Source organism: Orycteropus afer, unplaced genomic scaffold (assembly GCF_000298275.1).
Source record: "Orycteropus afer afer isolate SDZICR_OR568_19922 unplaced genomic scaffold, OryAfe1.0 scaffold00078, whole genome shotgun sequence".
In the NCBI taxonomy this organism is placed as follows: domain Eukaryota; kingdom Metazoa; phylum Chordata; class Mammalia; order Tubulidentata; family Orycteropodidae; genus Orycteropus; species Orycteropus afer.
The window spans coordinates 7,272,111-7,295,240 of NW_006921665.1; the positions used below are offsets into that span (position 1 = coordinate 7,272,111).

The 23,130-nt window shown below is 41.5% G+C and overlaps 1 protein-coding gene across 1 annotated transcript in view; it reads right to left on the reverse strand.

Annotated features, from left to right (window-relative positions):
• The window catches only part of EVA1C (eva-1 homolog C), a 129,611-nt gene that overhangs the window by 20,202 nt on the left and 86,279 nt on the right, over positions 1 to 23,130 (reverse strand). Inside the window, exons 4-5 of the mRNA XM_007941284.2 lie at positions 21,846 to 21,998; positions 1,486 to 1,629 (exon numbers count right to left, since the gene is read on the reverse strand). Of these exons, the coding sequence (XP_007939475.2) occupies positions 1,486 to 1,629; positions 21,846 to 21,998 (297 nt within the window). The remainder of the gene's footprint in view (positions 1 to 1,485; positions 1,630 to 21,845; positions 21,999 to 23,130) is intronic.

The following is a 23,130-nucleotide window of genomic DNA, read 5'->3' on the forward strand; positions in this document are numbered from 1 at the left end:
GTGATATTATTGTGGGAATGAATGTTTTTTATGTTGTTTGTTCACTGTACTTATTACAGCATTGACACTGCATAGGACAAAAATTTAATTCAGGCTATAAAAGGCTAGAGATACAAAGATAAATCATTCAGCCATAAAAAATAGGAATGAAATACTGACACATGCTATAACATGGATGAACTTTGAAAACATATGCTAAGTAAAACAAGTCAGTCATGAAAGACCACATATTGTATGATTATATGTATATGAAATGTCCAGAATAGCCAAGTCCATAGAAACTGAAAGAGTGGCTACTTCAGTGTTGGAGGGCAGGGATGGTTGATTGGGGGATGACTGCTAAAAGATACAGAGTTTCTCTTTGGGGTGATGAGAATGTTCTAAAATCAGTTGTGATGATGATTACATAACTGAATATACTGAAAAGCAGAGAACTGTACACTTTAATAGGTGAGTTGTACAGTATGTGAATTATATCTCAATAAAACATTTATTGGGGAAAAAATGCTAAGGATGTCTAGTGGAGGAGCTGTGGTGGCGTAGTGGGTAAAACATTTGGCTGCTAACCAGAAGGTGGATGGTTCAAATCCTCCAGCTGCTCAGCGGGAGGAAGATGAGGCACTCTACTTCCATAAAGAATCACAGCCTTGAAAATCCAGTGGAGGTCGCTATGAGTCAGAATTGACTCAAGGGCTGTGGAAAGGGATATCTGGCAGAGCATAGATAGTGTTCTTTATTTATGGTGTCCTTTGCTTTCCCTTTGTTTCTGTGTTCATTTCTAAAAACAGTCAATATATCTAGATTATAAACTGGAACTCCACATTACCCTCAGAAAATAATTAACTGCCGATTTGTTTTGAAGTAGCTTCATGAAAGTGGGATCTAAATGAACCAGGTATTCATGTAAAGACACTAGAATACATAGTAATACTTTCACATAACATTTTTAATTGTTTTAGGGTAAGTATTTGATTTGTTGACTCAACACTGTGGGTATGTAGATAAACTAGCTGTTGGCAGCATAAAGAGTTAGTCATTTGGGGCCTAAAAGCAGTACTGGGAGGTTAAATAGGAGCCAAACAATGCTTTGGTGAACTCACATGACATACCAATAAATTTTAGAGCCTCCTAAGAACCCAGATTAAGATCACTGTACTCAGTGACATCAATTTTACCCCCACTTGGTGGTTCTTTTCCCTCCTCCCAACTTGCTGCCCATCTGATTGCTAAAAGCGCTTTTAAAACAAATTTTGACCAAAGAAAATTCAATTGCTTATCTGATGAGAATGTCATAAACAAGGATAAAGGATAGAAAAAAAAAAGGGGCTCTTGAATATCTGTGATGACAAAATAGTTTCAGGGGTAGAGTTGCTTGACCTGCTGCTTGAGAACTCTGTGGACTTGTTGGTCTTTACTCCCCTGCCCCATGATTACTACCTCCTGTAGAAGGGGCCTTGAAGCAACTGGTGGGGGGTATGCTCTTACCACATGCATAGGTAACGGTGAGGTATTTTTTGACTCCTGGCAGACAGGGGCTTCCAAAATGGTGATTGTTGACAATGATTTTGCATCTCTGCTTTCCATAGCATCTCCTGGATAACACGTGCAAAGCGGAATAAGACAAGCAGTCTGAAAGGCAGGAAACATCAACAAAGAGTGTTATGTTGTAGTCCATAGATGCCCGACACATAATCCATGGTGTTTTCTGTGTTCAAGGAGGATCTGTCTTCACAAGACATCCTTATCGCTGTGGAACACAAAGTGAGCCCTTCCAACGTCAGCTCAGCCATTAACAAACCAGCCCTGAGATCAGGTCCAACCCCTGCAACTGTACTGATCTGGATTTCAAATCAAATGGAGATAAAAACAAAACCCACTGTCATCGAGTTGATTCCAACTCACAGCAATCCTTTAGGGCAGAGTAGAACTGCTCCACAGGGTTCCCAAGGCTGTATAGCTTTATGGAAGCAGACTGCCTCATCTTTCTCCCATGGAGCATTTGGTGAGTTTGAACTGTTGACCTTTTGGTTTGCAGCTAAGCACTTTAAACTGAGCCACCAATGTTCCTAAATGGAGACAGTCCTCTGATTATTTTCTATCTCATTAAGCACCCAAGATGGGCTGAGTGCCATACAGAGAGAACTGGCTTCATGGGCATGTGCTTAGAAGGGCCTGAGCTCAATTGAATGCTCTACTATTGCCATCTTGAAATTCCTAAATAGTTTTTTAATAAGGGCCCTACATTTTTATTTTGCACTAGGCTTGGCAAATTATGTAGAGAGTTCTGCAAACAGAGCAAACAGAATATGCAGAACCTTGAATGAAGGCTCTTGTTTTTTTTAACGACCCTTACCACTTTTTGTCATATTTTGACTGAAAGTCCACCCATCTCCCTGACATGAACAGAAGCTCTATGAGGGCAGGGCTATTTCTAGCTTGTTCACTGTCTAATTCCCACTACTTGGCACACTACAGCAGCCCAATAAATGATGAATGAATGAGTGAATGAATGAAGGAAATGAACTAATAAACCCTAGTGCAATGTCAGCACAGCCCATAAGTATTAACTGAACATCTACTGAGAATGAGGCACTATGTTAAGCCTGTTCTTGCATTTGCAATGGAGCTGGGGAGACCCAGTATCTAATTGTGTGTGACAGTGAGTGAGTGGTCTAGAAGAGAAGTACTAGGGGTCAGAGGCAAGAGAGATCACTGTGGACAAGAGTGGTCAGGGGAAGCTTTATGGAGGAGAGGGGCTTTGTCATGGAGCATGAACTTGGTAGAGGCAGGTAAGAGGGGACTGTATAAACACAAAGGCAAATGGATGAGAAGTATTTGAGGGGGTCAGGGGGTTGACCATGAGCTGGAATAGGGAGTGTAGGCAGGGAAGTCATGATTGGAAAACTAAATTGGGGTAAGTTTGAGATTGCTCTTGGATGCTTAGCTCAAGAATCAAACTTTATTTTGCAAGCAACAGAGAGCCTAAAGCAATGAGCTGGCATGATGGTCCTTTGGGGTTAGTGTACAGGATCTTTGCCCACATTAAAATTCAGAACCTCTGTTCATCTAAACACATCATAAATAAAGTGAAAAGACACTAACTCAAGGGTAGACACATATTAACTTGGGTGAAGGAAAAATTCATAAATTTTCTGATAAAAAAATAAAAGAAAACATATATAAAATACTTTATCTCATTGCTGCAGAAGTTTTTAAACACTTACTCTTAAATTCATTGGGAACCAGACAGACACCAGTCTGTCTCCAAGTAGCACTTTGAGTAGCACCCCTCTAGAATTAGTTCTAGCCACTCAACCCCTTTTCTTCCCTTCTCACTCACTTGCTCATCTCCTGAGGAGAAGAAATGTTTTGTCTGATGGATGAGACAGAGAAGGGTTAACAGGCAAGGGAAAAAAAAAAGGAAGAACAAGTAAAATATATAGAAAACTTTGACAACTTCACAACAAAAAGACAAATAAATGACCCAATCATAAAGTGAGTAAGGGACTTAAATAGACATTTCACCAAAGTGGACATTCAAATGGTCACCCAAACACATGAAAAGATGCTCAGTATCATTAGCTGTCAGAGAGATGCAAGTCAAAATCATAATGATACTATTTTGCTCCCACTAGGATGGCTAAGATAAAAAAAATAATAAAATAACCAAAGCAAAAACACCCAGAAAACAACAAATGTTGACAAGGATGTGGGAAAATTGGAACCCTTACCACTGAGAAAAGAAAAGAAAGTGAAAACGTAAACCAAAAAGGAGGAGAAGATATTTTAAACATATATAACCAATAAGACTTAGGGCTTCTACAAATAAATACAAGAAAGACAAACAATCCAATTTTTTAAATGGGCAGTTCACAGAAGAGGACACATGTCTGATGCATACAGGCAGTCACCAACTTAAAACAGGGCTCAGTTCCAATAACTCTGCCAGAAGTCAGTTCTGACATAAGTCAAATACCTCATTTTTTTTTTTAGTTTTCATTATCATTGCTTTTTATTATTGATATCTTTATAAATCTGATCTTTATTTGTCTTTGGGGGCTGGGAACATTACATATAAACTTATAGATGTATTTTAATACAAATAAGCATATGTAAAAAAAAATACACTGACACCAACTTTCTTATAGACCAGGCCATAGCCTGCTATACAGCAGTGTTTTGAATCATAAAATTGAACATTTGCACATGAACATCTGAGAACGATAACATCTGCCAAGTTGTGAACTGCTACCTTGTATGTAGTACAATTTGTTGTTGTTGTTGTTATGTGCCGTCAAGTCGGAACCGACTCATAGCGACCCCTCCTTGGGTTTCCGAGGCAGTATCACTACGGATGTAGATTGCCCCATCTTCCTTCCGAGGAGTGGCTGGTAGGTTTGAACCATCAGCCTTCCGGTTAGCAGTTAAGTGCCTTAGCCACTAATGATAAAATGGACAAAGAAATCCAAACCAGATGACAGTCCTAAGTGTGGTTAGTACTTCATAATCAGAGACTACCTGTATATGAAATCTGATTGTAATCAGTGAAATGCAAATTAAGACCACAATGAACATACTTTACAACTTTGTTTCTTTTTTTAAAAAAGTAGTTGCTGATCATCGTTTCCAACCCATGGTAACCCCTTATGTGTCAGAGTGAACTGTGCTTCAAAAGGCTTTCAATGGCTGAATTTTTGAAAGTAGATTGTCAGGCCTTTCTCCTGAGGCACCTAGGGGTGGACTCAAACTTTCTACCTTTTGTTTAGTAGCCAAGCACATGAACTCTTTGCACCACTCAGAGACTTCTTGGAATGTAAAACCAAAAACAAACCAAGCTCACTGCCATCAAGTCGGATCTGACTCGTAGCGACCCCTCCTTGGGTTTCCAAGGTGGTATTGCTGTGGAAGTAGATTGCCCAACCTTCCTTCTGAGGAGTGGCTGGTGGGTTTGAACCGCCAGCCTTCTGGTTAGCAGTCAAATGCCTTAGGCACTACGCCACCAGAGCTCCTTAGAATATAAATAGCAACAATAAAAGTTCATTTTAAAATTAATGTCCATGAAATTAGAAATACCATTTGACCCAGCCATCCCATTACTAGGTATATACCCTGGAGAAGTGAGAGCCATGACAAGAACAGATATATGCACGCCGATGTTCATTGCAGCACTATTTACAATAGCCAAAACATGGAAACAACCTAGATGTCCATCAACTGAGGAATGGATAACCAAACTATGGTACATACACACAATGGAATACTATGCAACACTAAAGAATAATGTAGAATCTGCAAAACACCGCATAACGTGGATGAACTTGGAGGACATTATGCTGAGTAAAATAAGTCAGTCACAAAAAGACAAATATTGTATAAGTCTGTTATTGTAAAACTTAAGGAAAGGTTTATCTATTGGAGGAAATTTTCTTTGTTGGTTACCAGGGGTGGGAGGGGAGGGGAGGGAACACTGTTAGATAGATAGTGATAAATATTGATTTGGGTGAAGAGAAGGGCAATGTACCAAATAGGAGTGACCAATATGGCACCATTGAGGATGAGAAAGACATAGAGAGGTATATGGGCAGTACAGACAACAAATATGAACCCTTTTGCATATACAGTACTGAGTTGTCAGTGAAGGCAAACAGGGGTATATGGATGGATAGATAGGTGGACAGGCTAAACAATTAGGTATGTCTAAATGGGGAGTGTATCCAAGATCATATATAGGGTTGGCAGACAATGGTCCTATAAGTTTATGTGAGTGATCAGAATTCCCATGTGTATAGTAGAGCTGACAAGGGGCAAGGTTATGGTCATTGCTTGGTCACAGCCAGCTACCCAGAGTGACCGAGTAGTTGATCCTGCGGGCTTGGGACCATAGTCGCAGGGGACATCAAGCTCAATTGGCATAACATACTATACAAAACATTGTTCCACCTCCTACTTTGGCGAGTAGCAACTGGGATCTTAAAAGCTAGCAAGCTGCCATCTAGATGCAACAATGGGTGTCTCCTCGTCAAGAAGAAAGAAGAAAACCAAATGAATGGAAACAATCAGTCCTAGCGACTGGTACACCATCTGATCTGCAACCTATACAACTATGAGACCAGAAGAACTAGATGGTGCCCGGCTACCACTGTCATCCACTTGGAAGGAATGTACGAGATCCTACATAGAGAGGGAGAACAGTGTGGAACAAAACTCAAAATCATTTGGAGGCAAAAAATAAAAAAAAGAATGTGGGGACCAGGTTTGCTGGTCCAATAGAGCCTGGTGAAACCACTGAGACTATGGCCCCTAGCTGCCCTTCAGGTCTGGAATTGAACCCACACCTGTGGTTTCCAGCCAAACAAAGTACAGGCAAGTGAGTTAAACATTTACTTCAAGTAGACACACACCCTGGAAAGAACAATCATGGGAGAAGGAAGGGCTGCTTATGGACAGGGAGACAGCTCAGGGCGCAGAAGAGTATGGAGGGATGGACACTGGGAAGAGGTAACTATGGGGAGGAAGTGGGAGGGGAGCTGTTGCATTGTAAATTTTGGTCAATGACATGAGACAAAGTATATGTGAACTGCTGTATGAAAAGTGAATTTACTCTGTAAATCTTCACCCAAATCAAAATAAAATTAAAAAAAAAAAATAATAATGTCCATGAGGTGCCTTGGCCAGAATCAAACCTGGGTGTTCCTGTGTGGAAGATGAAGATTCTATCACCAAACCACCAAGGCTTTTGATACACACTGCCAAACTTTTATGCAGGAAAGTTTACCAATTCACACTCCTGCCAGAATTAAAAACTTTATGTTTTTAAGCACATATGCCTGAGCATATTCTTTAACACTAACAGAGAGAAAGAAAGAGAGGGAGAAAGAGAAATCTCCCAGTTAGAAGACTGCAACCGTCTTTGGCTAGGCGGTCTTGCAACCAGACCTCCTAGCCATTGTGACTTACAGTGGGCAGGCTGTTTTTGGAGTGTAAGAATTCATCTTAGGGCGAGTGAAAGAAACCACAATGTATTTTCAGGAAGAGGTCCAAGGCAATTCAGGTCTGATTCAGGTATGACCATATTCTTGTTCACACTGAGTTCAGGGCTGTTTACAGGATTTTCTTTTTTTAAAAAAGTGATTTCTTCCTCCCAGTTTGATTTTGTTTACAAGCTCTCTTCCTGGCAAACCACACTCCATCTCCAATACATGTGATAACAAGATATCCATTTTAATTTTTACTTTTTGGCTATTGTTTAATGCTGAAACTTAAGTTAATTGCTCCTTACAACCTGTGTTTATTTAGATAATTGGGCTTCGTGCTCTTAAGTGGTGCTGTCTTGGCAGCGGGAGCCATTGGCACCTAGATCTTTGGCTGAACAGTCCAGGCCTGCCCACACTTGGCCTTGTGACGGCCTTACCCCAGCCTTTGACGCCCATTGTGTGGTTTTCACATTCTCTTATTAAGGAAGTAGCAGATTCCCTAGAGCCTACACAGAAAATGTAACTGCAACAGGAAATGACGTGCACACTTGTTGCCTGGCCAGAGAAACTTTCTGAAGCTCTGCAGGTTCATGCCCAGGTCTTTGGGAAGGTTCATGTTACAGATTGAATTGTGTTCCCTAAAAATATGTATTGAGATCCTGGCCCTTAAATGTCTAAACAGAGTTCCCTGGATGGTGTAAATGGTTTGTACTCAACTACTAACCTACATGTCAGTGGCTTGAACCCACCCAGAAGTGCAGCAGAAGAAAGGCCTGGCAATCAGCTTCTGTAAAGATTTCAGCCAAGAAAACCAGTCAGAATCAATTGGGATGCAATGGGTTTGAGTTTTTATCATATATATATATATACCTGTAAATAGGAATCCCTGGGGGAGGCAAATGGTGAAGCACTTTGGCTACTAACCAAAAGGTTTGTGATTTGAATTCAGTCAGAGGCACCTCAGAAGAAAATCCTGGCAATCTACTTCCAAAAAATCAGCCATCAAAAACCTCGTGGAGTTCAGTTCTACTCTGACATACACAGGGTACCCATGAGTCAGAACTGCCTGTATGCCAACTGGGATATATATGGAGCTCTGGTAGCATAGTGCCTAAGGCACTAGACTGCTAACCAGAAGGCTGGTGGTTCAAACCCACCAGCCACTCCTCGGAAGGAAGATGGGGCAATCTACTTCCACAGTGATACTGTCTTGGAAACCCAAGGAGGGGTCGCAATGAGTTGGGTCCGACATGACGGCACATAACAACAACACCAATATATATATATATATATATATATATATATATATATATATATATATAAATGTGATCCATTAGGAAGTAAGATTTTCTTTGTTATATTAAGTGGGTCATACACGAGTAGGGTGGGTTCTAAATCTAATCGCTTCTCAGTTATAAAAAGAACAGAACAGGCACAGACATGGACATGCACAAAGAGGAGGAGGAAGACAGAGAACAGAGACAAACACATTTAAAAGGATTTCCAGAAGCTACTAGAAGTTGAAATAAACAAGGAAGCATCTCCCTCTAGAACCATGGCCTGAATTTAGATTTCTAGACTCCAGAAATGTGAAAAAATAAATTTCTGTTCCTTAAAGCCATCCATTTGTGGGGTTTGTGTTACGGCAGCACTATGCAGCTAAGACAGGTGACTGAGTACCTTCTTGGGTTAAAATGCTGTTTCACTGGTGGTCATTTGGGACCTAAGATGATCAATTTCTTTCGTGTCTTCTCTTCCACTACATGAGACACAAGTTCAGAGGAACTTGCTACAAGGCCTTTCAGAAATATCTGTGTGTCAGCAACTCTCAAGATATCAGATCTATCTTTGTTTGAACCTGTATAGTAGAAAGATGTGACTTTCTGAAGAAAGTTCCACAGCTGGGTTGGTCACCAGTCTTGCTGCTTCTTCCCTTTTATCTGAGTTGTAGTTAGCCTTCAAGATGGCCCCCAATGATCCTTGCCTCCTGGGATTCACACTGAGTTCACTAAGTAACCCTTGTATAGCTTCTTCCCACAACCAATCAGAGCTGTCTCTGTGATCAACAGATTATGGCATAAGTGACGGTGTATGGGATGTGCAGCTCCCACTTGCTCCTTTGTATCACTTGCTCTGGGGGAAGCCAGCTGCCATGTCAAGGATACTCAAGCAGTAGTGTGAAAAAACCCATGTGTGGAGAAAATATGGCCTCCTGCCTGTAGCCAGCACCAACTTTCCAGTTACGTGAGTGAGTCACCTTGGAAGGTAAGCCTTTAGATAACTGTGGCCTCAGCCAACATCCTGGTTTAAATCTCTTGAGCCCCCATGAAGGCCCAACTAAGATACATCTGAATTCCTGTCTCACAGAAACTGTGAGGTAATAAATGCTTGTTGTTGTTTTAAGCCATTAAATTTAGGGGTATTTTGCTATATAGCACATTTTGATGCTCAGAAGAAGGGTGCTGTGGTAACCAAACTTAAAACTGTGGGAGTGGCTTTGGCACTAAGCAGTGGACAGAAGCTGGATGAACCTGGAGGAGAATGTTAGTGGAAGTGTAAGGGCCTTGAAGAGAGAAGCCCAACATCTGTAGTCAGTGTACTCTGAAGCCCAGCATATCTTCAGATCAGAACTTTTGGCAGCACTGAAGGGGACACAGATGTGTGAGATTACGTCCCCTCAGGCCTCTGCACTGACCCCCAGGTAGTAAGCAGACTGTTCTTTACCCTATTGTGCCATACAAATAGAATTTTCTGTATGTGTGATGATGGGAGAAAGGTTGGGAAGCACTATTCAAGGCTTGGGTGTTGTGTGTGGCTGATGCTGACTGTCTCGATGCCTGCTTTCCCATGGCCTCACCCTCGCTGATACATTTCAGATGACCAGCTTAGGGCATCAGACACAGAACATTGGGGCTCTGCCTTTCCTCCTCTGAGCCTAGAATTCAGAGGCTTTCCAGAGGACAGGCATGAGCACACTCATCCTTGGAAGTGTTCAGTAGGAGCCTGTGTCCCATTAGGGAAGGTACTGATATCCAGGCTTTGAGTGCATCATGCAGTTGCTTGGAGGGGCATAATGGTGTCACATCTGTGTAGGCAACCCCAGCCTCCACCAGTTAGGCTCCCACTATAGCCACTAAGCTCCTTATCTTGAATTTATCTTACATATGAAGTTGTTACTGTCATTAGCTGCCTTCAAGTCAGCTCCAAACTCATGGCAACCCCATGCACAACAGAACATAATACTGCCTGGTCCTGTGCCATCCCCAGGATTGTTTGCAGATCAGACCACTGTGATCCAAGGGGTGTTCACTGGGTGATGTTTGGAAGTAGATCATCAGGCTTTTTTTCCTAATCTGTCTTAGTCTATAAGCTCAACTGAAACCTGTTCAGTGTCATAACAACACTCTGGCCTTCACTGATAGACGGGTGGGGACTGTGCTTAAGGTGCACTGGCTGGCAATCAAGCCTGGGGACTCCACATTCAAGATGAAAATTTTACTACTAAACCATTAACAATCTCATATGAGGTACATAGAATAAAAAGAATAACCAACCCTATGTAACAAATCTAAATGATAAAAGATACACTCTCGGGAGTGGGACATTTACAGCAGACGAGGCATGTAAAGGGTTAATATCTCTACTCTGTAAAAAGCTCATACAAATCTGTGAAAAATCAAGATCCCTACAGGAAAAAAAAAAAAGGGCTGGGGGTGGGGGTGGGCAAAGGCTAGAGAGACAATGTGTGCAAGTGCAAAAATAAAAACATGGGAAAATGCTTGAGGTCATTACTAATGAAAGAAATGCAAATTATAACAACACTGAAGAACCATTTTATATTTATTAAATTGAAAACGTTCAAAAAATCATACACAGGGCAGCACCATTTTCAGGGAAACTCATGGTTGTACTGTTTACACATATAAAGGGATCCAAAAATTGGGGGGAAAAAGTTTGGTGATACATATAAAGCATCATAAACATGTCCTTGCCCTCTTTTGGTAATAAAATTCTAGAATTTATCCCAAGGAAATATTCCAGAAGAAATAAAAAGCTGGAAGCACAAGCTCATTATATATTATTTATAATAGATGAAAATTCAAAACAATGAAAAAATCTAACAACAAGGGAATGGAAAAGTAAATTAGGCAATATCCACTTAACAAAATATTGGGAAGTGGTTGACATGGGTAGGATCTTGTTGGCCACATGGAAAAATAACAATGATAAAAAGTGAAAAGAAAAAATGCAAATGTATCTGCTTTACAATTACAATTATAAAAAAAAATATTCTATGGCTATAGACCAGGACTTGAAATAAACTCAGAAAAGTGAAAATAATTTCATTTGATACATTTAATTTGTGACTGAATATTTTTCTTATTTCTTCTAAATTTTATCATGGTCTTTCTGTAAAATAATTCTTCCTAATATATGCATTATTGTAGATTGAATTGCATCCCCTAAAAATATGTGTTGTAAATCCTAACTCCTATACCTATGGCTCTATGGCACATAACAACAACAACATACCTGTGGCTATGATCCCATTTGGGAACAGGTTTTCTTTGTTATGTCAATAGAATGGTGTTAGTGTAGGGTGTGTCTTAAGTCAATCTTTTTTGTGATAAAAAGACATTAAACAAGCAAGTAACTAATGCAGAAAGATAGATGCCATGCCACATGGAGATCACCAAGGAACCAAGGAACACAAGCTGAAGAGACAAATACCTGACCCCAGAGCCAGCAGAGAGGGAAAGCCTTCCCCTAAAGCTGGCATTCTGAATTCAGACTTCCAGCTTCTAAAGTGTGAGAAAATAAAATTCTGTTTGTTAAAGCCACCTACTTGTGGGATTTCTGCTATAGTCGCCCTAGGTAACTAAGACATGCACATGTGTATGCATGTCTTAGTTATCTAGTATGCAAATGGTTAAGCACTTGACTATTAACTGAAAGGTTGTAGCTCAAACCCATACAGAGGGACCTCAGAAGACAGGTCTGGAAAGCTGCTTCTTAACGGTCACAGCCCTGAAAACCCTACGGAGCAGCTCTATTCTGTATACATGGGGTCACCATGAGTCACAATTGACTAGACAGCAACCAATAGCAACACATATACACACACATACAAATATAAAATCTGTGGAGACAAGCCATTTGTCAGTGGTAGTTAGCATGTTGCTATGATGTGAAATAGTTTCAGTAGAGCTTCCAGACTAATATGAACTAGGAGGAAAGGCCTTGTAATCTACTTCTGAAAATCAGCCAAGGAAAACCCTATGTATACCAATGATTTGATCTGCAGCCAATCATGGGATGCTATTGTGCATGGGGCGCCATGAGTTGGAGGCCAACTGGGTGTCAGCTAACAATAATAACAGCACATTATTATTATTAGGAGCTCTGGTGGCCTAGTGCCTAAGGCATTTGACTGCTAACCAGAAGGTTGGCAGTTCAAACCCACCAGTCACTCCTCAGAAGGAAGATTGGGCAATATGCTTCCATAGTGATAACGCCTTGAAAACCCAAGGAGGGGTTGCTATGAGTTGGATCCAACTCGATGGCAGTGAGTTTGGTATTTTGGTTTATTATCATTATTATTTTAGAAAGAACTGGCAATGTTCTCCCTCAGCGCCTAGTGCTAAAGTTGCACTCTGTGATTATGAAGACCAAAGTGGACCTGATCCTAGAGAACTTCACCGAGGCCCAGATGGTCTTCACTATGTGCTTCTCTAGAGCCTGAAGTGTATCAGGTCTTCCAGACTTAGCTTATACACAACAGAAAACATATTCTTGTGTCATCTCTCAAACCAGATACTCCAGAACTAGCTACACAGAGTGAGCCCCTTTTAGAGGTCTGCAGGGAGGCCCAGCCACTGGGCCTGTAACCATCCCACCAAGCTGATGCCAGGTTCTAGGGTTAGAGATAAATAGCCCTCTCTCCTTTTTCAAAGCCAGTGCCCACACTGCAATAATGACTGGTTGTAGAGCAGAGATCACAAACTGTAACCTGTGGTCCGGATGCGGCCTACAGGCATGCTTTCTTTGGCTTGCACAATGTTTTAAAAGTTGGAACATTTCATATTAAAAAAAAAAAAAAAATCCAGATTTCTAACAACTCATGAGAGGTTGGAAGCTGGGACAACACCAAGTCCATATTCCCAGCCAGCAACCCTTCTTCTATAGGAGCCAAGGGTGGGTGCCTTGGGTAGAAGGGGCTCTGTTCATTTGTGCATCTCCCAGGCTCATATGAGCACCTCCCACTGCTCTAAACAAACAAACAAAAAAAACCACTTGCTGTCAAATTGACCTAGACTCATACAGACCTCATGTGTGTCACACTAAAACTGTGCTCCGTAGATTACCAGGACTTTCTTCCAAGGCACCTGTTTTGGATACCTAGTGCTGCTCAGACCGGAATATACTACAAATGGGATGGCTTTAACAAACAGGAGTTTATTCTCTTACAGTAGGAGGCTTTAAGTCTGAGTTCAAAGTGCCAGGCTCTATGGACTGGGGGAAAGCCCCTCGACCTTGGGCTTCAGCTCTGCCTTCTGCTCCCAGCCCATTGAAGCTGGAGGCCTTTCTTCACTCAGCTGCTGGCTGCTGAGGCTGACAAGCAGGTCAGCCAAGGTCAACAAAATAACAAGGCACAGTCCCGATGTTACCAAACCACACGGCAGGTGATTAATTCAAGTCCACCGAAAATGCCAGGGTCGGCAGAGCACAGAAGGATGCTGAACAACAACATGGCTACATGCAGGGTTCAAGCGTGCCATAAGCTACAGACCATTCCCAAAGCTGCTGCTTATATACGGGAAGCAGACCACGTCCCTAAGGCAGCTAATCAGCTGCTCACAATAGATTCCACCAAGGAGTTGGTTACCAGTCTCATCATAGGGAATACTACATCCAGTTGCCCCGCCACTCAACCGGGCCCAGCCAAGGTGGCACACAAACTTAACCACCACAGCACCTCTGGGTGGACTGAATTTCCAACCTTCTGGTTAGCAACTGACTGCAGTCACTGTTTGCATCATGCAGGGATCTGGCCCTGCTCTAGTCACTGGACATTCTGCAGGGACAGACAAAGGCCCTCAACAGCTCACTTTCTCCTGGGGACATGGACCATAAACACATCAATGACTATTTCCCTGAATGACTATTTCCATGGTATGAAGAAAATCAAAGAGGGAGAAAGGTCCAGGGTGACTGCAGACACAGGCACTGTGCTGTCATCTGAGTTGATTCCTGAGTGACAAGACAGGCAGCCATGCAAAGAAGTGGAGTGAGAACATTCCAGGCAAAAGAAAGAACTCATGCAAAGGCCCAGAGGCAGGAATGAGTATGGAGAGTTTCAGGGGAAAAAAGAAGGCCACTGTAGCCAGGGGTGGTGAGAGGAGAGGAAAGAGAGGCAGGGCCAGGCTAAACTGGATCTTATTTTATTTTATTCTGACTACACAGGGTTTTCAGGGAGCTCTGGTAGCATAGTGCCTAAGATATTTGACTGCTAACCAGAAGGCTGGTGGTTCAAACCCACCAGTCACTTCTTGGAAGGAAGGCTGGGCAATCTACTCCCAAGGTGATACCACCTCAGAAACCCAAGGGAGGGGGGGAGTCGCTATGAGTTGGATCCGACTTGAGGGCAGTGAGTCTGGTTTGTTTTTTTGACACAGGGTTTTCAATAGGGAGATAATATGATCTGATTTAATCTTAATAAAATCCCACTGGCTGTGAAATGAAGAAGAGACTAAGGGAGAGGGAGCAGAGGGATGTGGGAAGAAGAGTAGCCAGGTGACCAATCTAGGCAAGATGCATGGAGCTTTCTGGGAGCAAAGTCCAGAAGCTGCACTAGAGATCTGCTTGTGGTAGAACCCACTGGACTTGTGGAGGGAGCAAACAGATTGCCAACGGCTTATTAACCTTAGTGATATTAAAGCACTGTTATACAAGAACGCCCAACAGATTACTTCATATCTGGGGGAAAGACATGAGGGGTACATGCCAAGTGCAGGTTAAAACCTTAAGCTGGGTCAGAGAGTGAGTGATTTCTTAGCACTCAGTTGTTGGGTGCCATGGAGACGATTCCAACACATAGTGACCCCATGTGACAGAGTAAGACATGTTGCAGACATCATGGCCAAAAGACAGGTTTCCATAGAGAGTTCGAGGAATCCTCAGGTCAGCCCCTGTTGTGACACCATTAATAATCTTCTTTGGTACATGAAAGGCTTGAATGGAAGTGTTTGTGAACTTTGCTTAGCTATATAGGTTAAAAAGCTCAAATGCTGGCAGAGACGCATGGCAAAAACATCTTGCTGGTCCTTCTGTATCAATCCATCTCACTGAGAGTCTTCCCCTTTTTTGCTGACCCTCTATTTTACCAAGCATGACATCCTCCTCCAGGGAATGGTCCCTTCTGACAACATGACCAAAGTACGAGAGATGAAGTCTGGCCATTCTTGCTGCTAAGGAGCATTCCAGTTTGCACTTCTTCCAGGACAGATTTGTTCATTCTTCTGCCAGTCCATGATCTATTCAATATTCTTTGCTAACACTGCAATTCAAATGCACCAATTCTTCTGTGGTCTTCCTTATTCATTGTCCATCTCTCACATGCATATGAGGCAATTGAAAATACCATGGCACCATGTCACCTGCAGCTTTAGTGGGAGCCAGACCTGTGGAACACTGGAGACTCTTCCCACTAGCAAGTGATGTCTGGGAAGAGTCAATGCTCATACACCTGGCATCTGATAAGTTTGAGAAAAGAGTGCCCACAAGATCATCAGTTCCACCTCCTTCTAAATCTCCCACATCCTTCTTTCTCCATGGGTCTCTGGAAACCAGTTTATGCTGTCTTAGTTTCCTAGAACTGCAGTAACAGAAATAGCACAAATAGCTGGCTTTAAAGAAAAAAAAAAGGTAACATTCTACAGTCTTGGGGGTAAAAGGTCAAATCAAGGTCTCAGCTTTATTGAGTCCTTCCTTGTTGGTAGTCCCAGGCATTCCTTGGTTCCTTGGCTTATAGACAGTCCTTACAGGGCATCTGTCCTCTTCCCTGTGTGTGTGTGTGTGTGTGTGTGTCTAATAGGCTCTTTCTGTAACTCAGAAGTGATTAGGTTTAGGACCCATCTACACTGATATGGCCTCATTAACATAACAAAGAAAACCCTATTCCCAAATGGAGTTCCCTCCACAGGAATGTTGTTAGGTACTGTCCAGTCAATTCTGACTTAGAAGGATGGTATGTACAACAGAAAGAAACATTGACTGCTCCTACACCATACTCATTGCCACGCTTGAGCCCATCGTCACAGTGACTGTGCCAATTCATCTCATTGAGGCTCTTCCCCTTTTTCATGGACGTTCTACTTTACTAAGCATGATATCCTTCTCCAGGAAGTGGTCCTTTCTGACAACATAACCAAATTATGAGAGATGAAGTCTGGCCATTCTCACTTCTAAGGAGCATTCAGGCTGTATTTCCTCTAAGACACATTTGTTCATTCCTCTAGAAAGCCATGATATGTTCAAATTTGTTTGCCAACAAGCACCCCAACTCAAATGCATCAATTCTTCTGCAGTCTTCTTTATTCATTGTTCAACTCTCACATGCATATGAGGTGACTGAAAATACAATGGCTTGGGTCAGTTGCACATTAACCTCCAAAGTGACATCTTTGCTTTTTAACACTTTAAAGAGATCTTTGGCAGATTTGCCCAATGCAATATGTCATTTGATTTCTTGACTGCTTTTTCCATGGGTATTGATTGTGGATCCAAGTAAAATGAAATCCTTGAAAACTTTAATCTTTTCTCCATTTATCATGATGTTGTATATTGGTCCAGTGGTAGGGATTTTTGTTTTATGTTGAGATATAATCCATACAAAGGCTACAGTTTTTGATCCTCATCAGTAAGTGCTTCAAGTCATCTTCACTTTCAGCAAGAAAAGTTGTGTCATCTGCATATTGCAGCTTGTTTATAGTCTTCTTCTAAACTTGATGCTGCATGCTTGTTCATATAGCACAGATTCTTGGCTTATTTTCTCAGCATACAGATTGAATGAGTATGGTAGAAGGATACAACCTGAAGCACACCTTTTCTGATTTTAAACCATGCAGTATTTCCTTCTGCATGGTTTAAAATGACAGTTTGAATGACTGCCTCTTAGTCTACGTACAGGTTCCTCAAGGGCACAATTTTCTGGAGTTCCCATTCTTCACAATATTATCCATAATTTGTGATATCCACACAGTCAAATGCCTTTGCAAAATCAATAAAACACAAGTAAACACCTTTCCGGTATTCTTTGCTTTCACCCAAGATCCATTTGACACCAGCAATGGTATCCCTCATTCCATGCCCTTTTCTGAATCTGGCTTGGATTTCTGGCCGTTCTCTGTTGATGTATTGCTGCAAACATTTAAAAAAATATTTTCAGTAAAATTTTACTTGTGTGTGAAGTTAAAGATATTATTTGATAATTTTCACATTGTCTGAGATCACCTTTCTTTGGAATAGGTACAAATACAGTCTTTGAGTCAGTTACCCCGGGAGCTGTTTTCCAAATTTCTTGGCATAAACAAGTGCGTTTGTTGAAGTATCTCAGTGGTCAATTCCTAATGCCTTGTTTTTCGCCAATTCCTTCAGTGTAGCTTGGACCTCTTCCTTCAATACCATGGGTTCCTGATCATATGCTACCTCCTGAAATGGCTGAATGTCAACCAATTCTTTTTGGTATGATAACTCTGTGTGTTCCTTCCATCTTCTTTTGATCCTTCCTCTACATTCAATATGTTGTCCATAAAATCCTTCAATATTGCAACCTGAGGGTTGAATTTTTAGTTCAGTTCTTTCAGCTTGAGAAATGCAGAACATGTTCTTCCTCCTTGATTTTCCAATTCCAAGTTTTGGACATTTCATTATAATATTTTGTTTTCTCATGCTGCCCTTTGAAAACTTCTGTTCAGCTCTTTTACTTCATCATTTCTTCCATTGGTTTTAGCTGCTCTTTGTTCAAGAGCAAGTTTCAGAGTGTCTTCTGACATCCATTTTGGTCTTCTATTTCTTTCCAGTCTTTTTAATGATCTTTTGCTTTCTTCATCTACGATATCCTTGATGTCATCCCACAACTTGTTCAGTTCAGTTAGTGATGTTCCATGAATGAAATCTATTCTTCATATGGTCTGTAAATTCTGACATACTCACAGTCATATTTGGGCTCCCACTGACTTGTTTTAATTTTCTTCAACTTCAATTTAAACTTGTATATGAGCATTTGATGGTCTGTTCCACAATCGGAGCCTGGCTTTGTTCTGAATGATGATGTTGAGCTTCTCCATCATCTCTTTCCATAGATGTGTTTCTAGTTTTTCTTAGCCTTGAAGCTTTGTTGAAACCTGTCCAGCATGGATGACCCTGGTAGTATTTGAAATATTGGTGGCATAACTTCCAGCAACATAGCAACATGCAAGCCACCATAGTATGGCAAAATGGCACCTGGGTGATGGGGGAAATGGGGTGCTGCCTCCAATATTAGGAAATGGTGCCCCTTTTTGCAGTAGCATAAGCCAGAAAGGAGGATAATAAGATTGGAAAGTCATTCAATCACCAAGAGTCTCTTCTCCAACTAAGAAACGCTGCAGTGATCCTGCAGTGATTATTGACTTTTAGAAAACAAACCAGTTGCTGCCAAGTTGACTCTGACTCATGGTGACCCCACATGTGTCAGAAGGGAATATTGCTGCATAGAGTTTTCAATGGCTGATGTTTTGGAAGTAGATCCCCAGGCTTTTCTTTGCAGGCAACTCCGGATGGACTTAAACCTCTGACCTTCAGTTAACAGCCAATCGCTTAACATTTTGCAGCACCTAAGGACTTCTATGAAAGCAAAGCTTGGGAGAAAGGTAAGCCTGGGAATAGGGAGACTCCTACAATGGTTCAAACAATGATTCCTTTGCTGAATCCAGTAGCAGAGAGAAGAGAGGAGTAGATGGGACATCTAAGAAGTAGATAACCATCTTGCCAGAACTCCTCCATTCTTTACTGTTCCCATCACCTGACCTATGGATTTTTAAGACACAGAATGCTGGAATTTCCAGCCTGTCATCTGACATACAGAGTTTGGACTTGCTAACTTCCCCCAATCACATGAGCCAATTCATTTTTTAAAAATCAATCTCTCTTTCCCTCTCTCTCCTTTGCATACCCTTCTCTCTCCCTGGTAGCTGAATGGTCAAGTGGACTGCTGGCTGAAAGGTTGGAGTTTCAAACTGACCTAGTGGCTCTGTGGAAGAAAGACTCGGTGATCTGCTTTCATAAAGATAACAGCCTAAATATTCTATGGGGTAGTTCTACTCTGTGCTATGAGTTGGAATTGATTCAATGGCACCTAACAACAATATCTATCTATCTATTTATATCTATATCTATCACTCTATATATATCTGTTCCAATGACCTCATTGTAAGTCAGTTCTGATGTAAGTCAAATACCTTATTATTGTTATTTTCGTTTTCCTTATTATTGCCTCTTATTATTGGTATCTTTATAAATATGATCTTTATTTGTCTTTGGGGGTTGGAAACATTACACATAAACTCACAGGTATGATGACATCAGCAAATCATGTGCTTCAACACCGTATGTAGTAAACTGATATTATTAATGATAAGATGTACAAAAAAAATGGAATTTGTACACATGGTCCATAAGACATGTTGTCATCTAAGGTTGTAAGACATGTGTTGTTAGTTGCTGTCAAGTTAGCCCTGATTGGAATATGGTGTAAGTCGGGACTACTGTATATATATACATATAAAAACCACAAAACCCAACCCACTGCCATTGAGTAGATTCCGGTGACCCCCATTGGGTTTCCAAGGTGGTAAATCTTTATGGAAGTAGGTTGCCCAGTCTTCCTTCTGCAGAGTGGCTGGTGGGTTTGAACTGCCAACATTCTGGCTAACAGTCAAATGCCTGCACCACCAGAGCTTCTTATATATACATATATATATATAAGCTCCTGATCCTTATCTCTCCTGCTCTCTCTCTCTCTCTCTCTCTATATATATATATATATATGCTCCTACTGTGTGTGTGTGTGTATACATAGGCGCTCTGGTGGCATAGTGCTTAAGGCATTTTATTGCTAACCAGAAGGCTGGCAGTTCAAACCCACCAGCCACTCCTCGGAAGGAAGACTGGGCAATCTACTTCTGTAGTGATACCACCTCAGAAACCCAAGGAGGAGTCGCTATGAATTAGATCATCTGAATCGAGGGCAGTGAGTATGAGTTTGAGTTTGTATACATACACACACACACACACACACAGAGTAAGATATACTTATCTCACTGTATTTCTTTAGAAAACCCTAAGACACCTTAATGTTTTATTCAAGTCCAAGATATTACTTATGCATGGGTTTCTCTTTTAAATTAATGTTTAATTTCACACATGATACATGAATAAATTATAGCAACTAAAAGCATTAAGGAGCTCATTTTAGGTTTTGATCAATAATATGTGATTCCGTTGGCTGTTTCACAGCAGGGTCTGTTCTCTCTGTAGCTGGTGGAGATCCAGGCTTTTTCACAGCCACAGATTGAAGGGACTGTGAGGGGTGGAGTTATCAGGCCTATGTCTCAGCCATCATCTCTTAGCTCCAAATGGCAGACGCCTAAGAATGACTCTCTGAGCCCTTCTCCAATCCTCTCCCCAACCATTACTCCCCTCCAGTCACACTGAGCACACTGGCTATGGTCTCTGAACTGGCTCTTCTCTCTACCTAAACACTGCCATACACACACACACTGGGTACCCACAGGCTCTTTCAAGTTTCTGCCCAGCACACCCATCACTCCATAAAATAGCACTGACTTTCCTCACTTCCCATCCTCCATGTGTTTTCTCCTTAGCACTTCTCTGTACTGACAACATGTTGTTAGCTGCCATGTAAGTTGGCCCTGACTCATGGTGCCTCCATGCACAGCAGGATTAGACCCCTGTACTCCATAGGGGTTTCATCGACTGATTTTTTTGGAAGAAGATCATCAGGCCTCTCTCCGGAGGACCTAAGCACATTAGCTGTATGCACCACCCTGACATACATACTCACTCACTGTCTTTTTCCTCACTGCCTACCTATCCACTGCTGGAAACTCAGTTCCAGGAGAACATAGATTCTGTTTTGATCACTGATGACTTACGCATGCCTAGGACAGGGCCTGGCATACAGCAGGCACTCAGTAACTACTTGGTGTGGGTGACACAGATGGTTTATGCTCCATTACTAGCCTAAAGAAGTTCCTGGGTGGCACAAGTAGTTAAGCATTTGACTACTAGTCAAAGGGTTGGCAGTTCAAACCCACCAGAGGCAACTGCCGATCTGCTTCTGAAAGGTCACAGTCACTGAAAACCCTATAAAGCACAGTTCTACTCTGCATATGGGGTTTGCCAAGAGTTTTAAAACTGACTTGATTGCAACCAAAACAACAACTAACCTAAAGGTTGGCAGTTCAAACCCACCCAATGGCATAACAGAAGAAAGACTTGGCAATCTGCTTTCATAATGATCACAGCCCAGAAAATCCTATAAAGCAGTTCTATTCTGTAACACATTGGTCGGGATGCATTGGATGGCAACAGATTTGCTTTTTGGTTTTTGGTGGAATGACTGAACAACAGATGGATTCCCAAATGCAGAAGAAGCTCTGACCTGGGTGGGGCAATGGTTCCTCCCTGCCCTTGACTTTCTCTCTAATCCTTCCTAGAGTTTCACCACTGATCCAGGTATTGGTCACTGGGGGAGAATCCTGATTCCTTCAAATAGCAATCTAGTTACAACCATGTGGAAACACATACCAAAGGGGGAGAGATGCTCTGTATCTGAGGAGCAGATGTCCTTCTCCTGAGTCTTCCTGCCATATGTCGCTGAGTAGATGTTGAGAAACTTGGATTCATGGCAGTGCAGTTTCAGCTCCTGGTCTTCACACACAGTTTTGTTTTTTAATTCATCTGAAGCAGAAACAAAAATTGGCAGCACTATCAGCTTCCCTTGGAAGAACCTGTGTGCACCCTCCAAGTCTTGGCTGCTCATCACCCTGGGGCTGCACCCTGAGAAGGGGGCAGTGGGGCAGTCCTGCTTGCCATGATGTAGCTGACCCTGGGAAACAAAGCCCACTGCAGGAGTGGGTGGATAGCAACCACTCCACAAGAGTACAAAAGGCAGGAATTATACTAAGGTGCAAACAAAGAGGAAATGCCAGCGTGAGGAAGGAGGGATCACTGTTTTAGGTCTTTGAGTGGCCTGGAAAGTTTCTCTCTCTCCCCACCTGTGGTCACACATTCCTTATTCGAAGGAAGGCTTTTCTCAAATGTTGGCTTGTGGTCCTTGGGCTGGGGATCCACACAAATAAAGATGAGCAATTGTCTAATGAAAGCATTAACAGAGAACCCAGTTATACCTCACCACTAGACTCCAGCAGATTCCTAGCTTCTTCATTTATGTATTTTAAAAGGGAGAGATGACATAAAAGTAGAAATATTTCCTTTTCTAGTAAAGGTGGAAACACCAGGTACCTGGTGTCTATAAAGAATCCCTTTTCAGATAAGTATGAAAAGCGTGCCACAAATCTGGCAATCCAAGAACAAACAATGTCTCAGGTTGACAGCACATTCTAGGTAAGGGCAACCTGAACCAAGACTCAGGTGAAGGTGGCACTTTGTTCCCAAAGAATTTAGGGAAAAGTTTATTTATTTGTTGTTTAATCTGCTTACTAGAGTAAAATTTTTGCAATGTGAGAGAGTTGACATTATAAATGCACTGTTAAAGAAAATAAGATTTGTTGTTTAAAGAGTGTATCTAAAAACTGTTCAATTAATAAAAATATCTAATAATAATTTGATTTTTAAAATAATAGCTAACACTTCAGACACAAAAGATCACATGTTACATGATTCTATTTATAAGACCAAAAAAAAAAAAAAAATCCACTACCATTGAGTCTATTCCAACTCATAGCAATCCCTATCAGCTTTCCAAGGATATACATTTTTATTTTTATTTTATTTTATTTTTTTATTAGGATTTGGGTGAAGATTTACAGAGTAAATTCACTTTTCATACAGCAGTTCACATATACTTTGT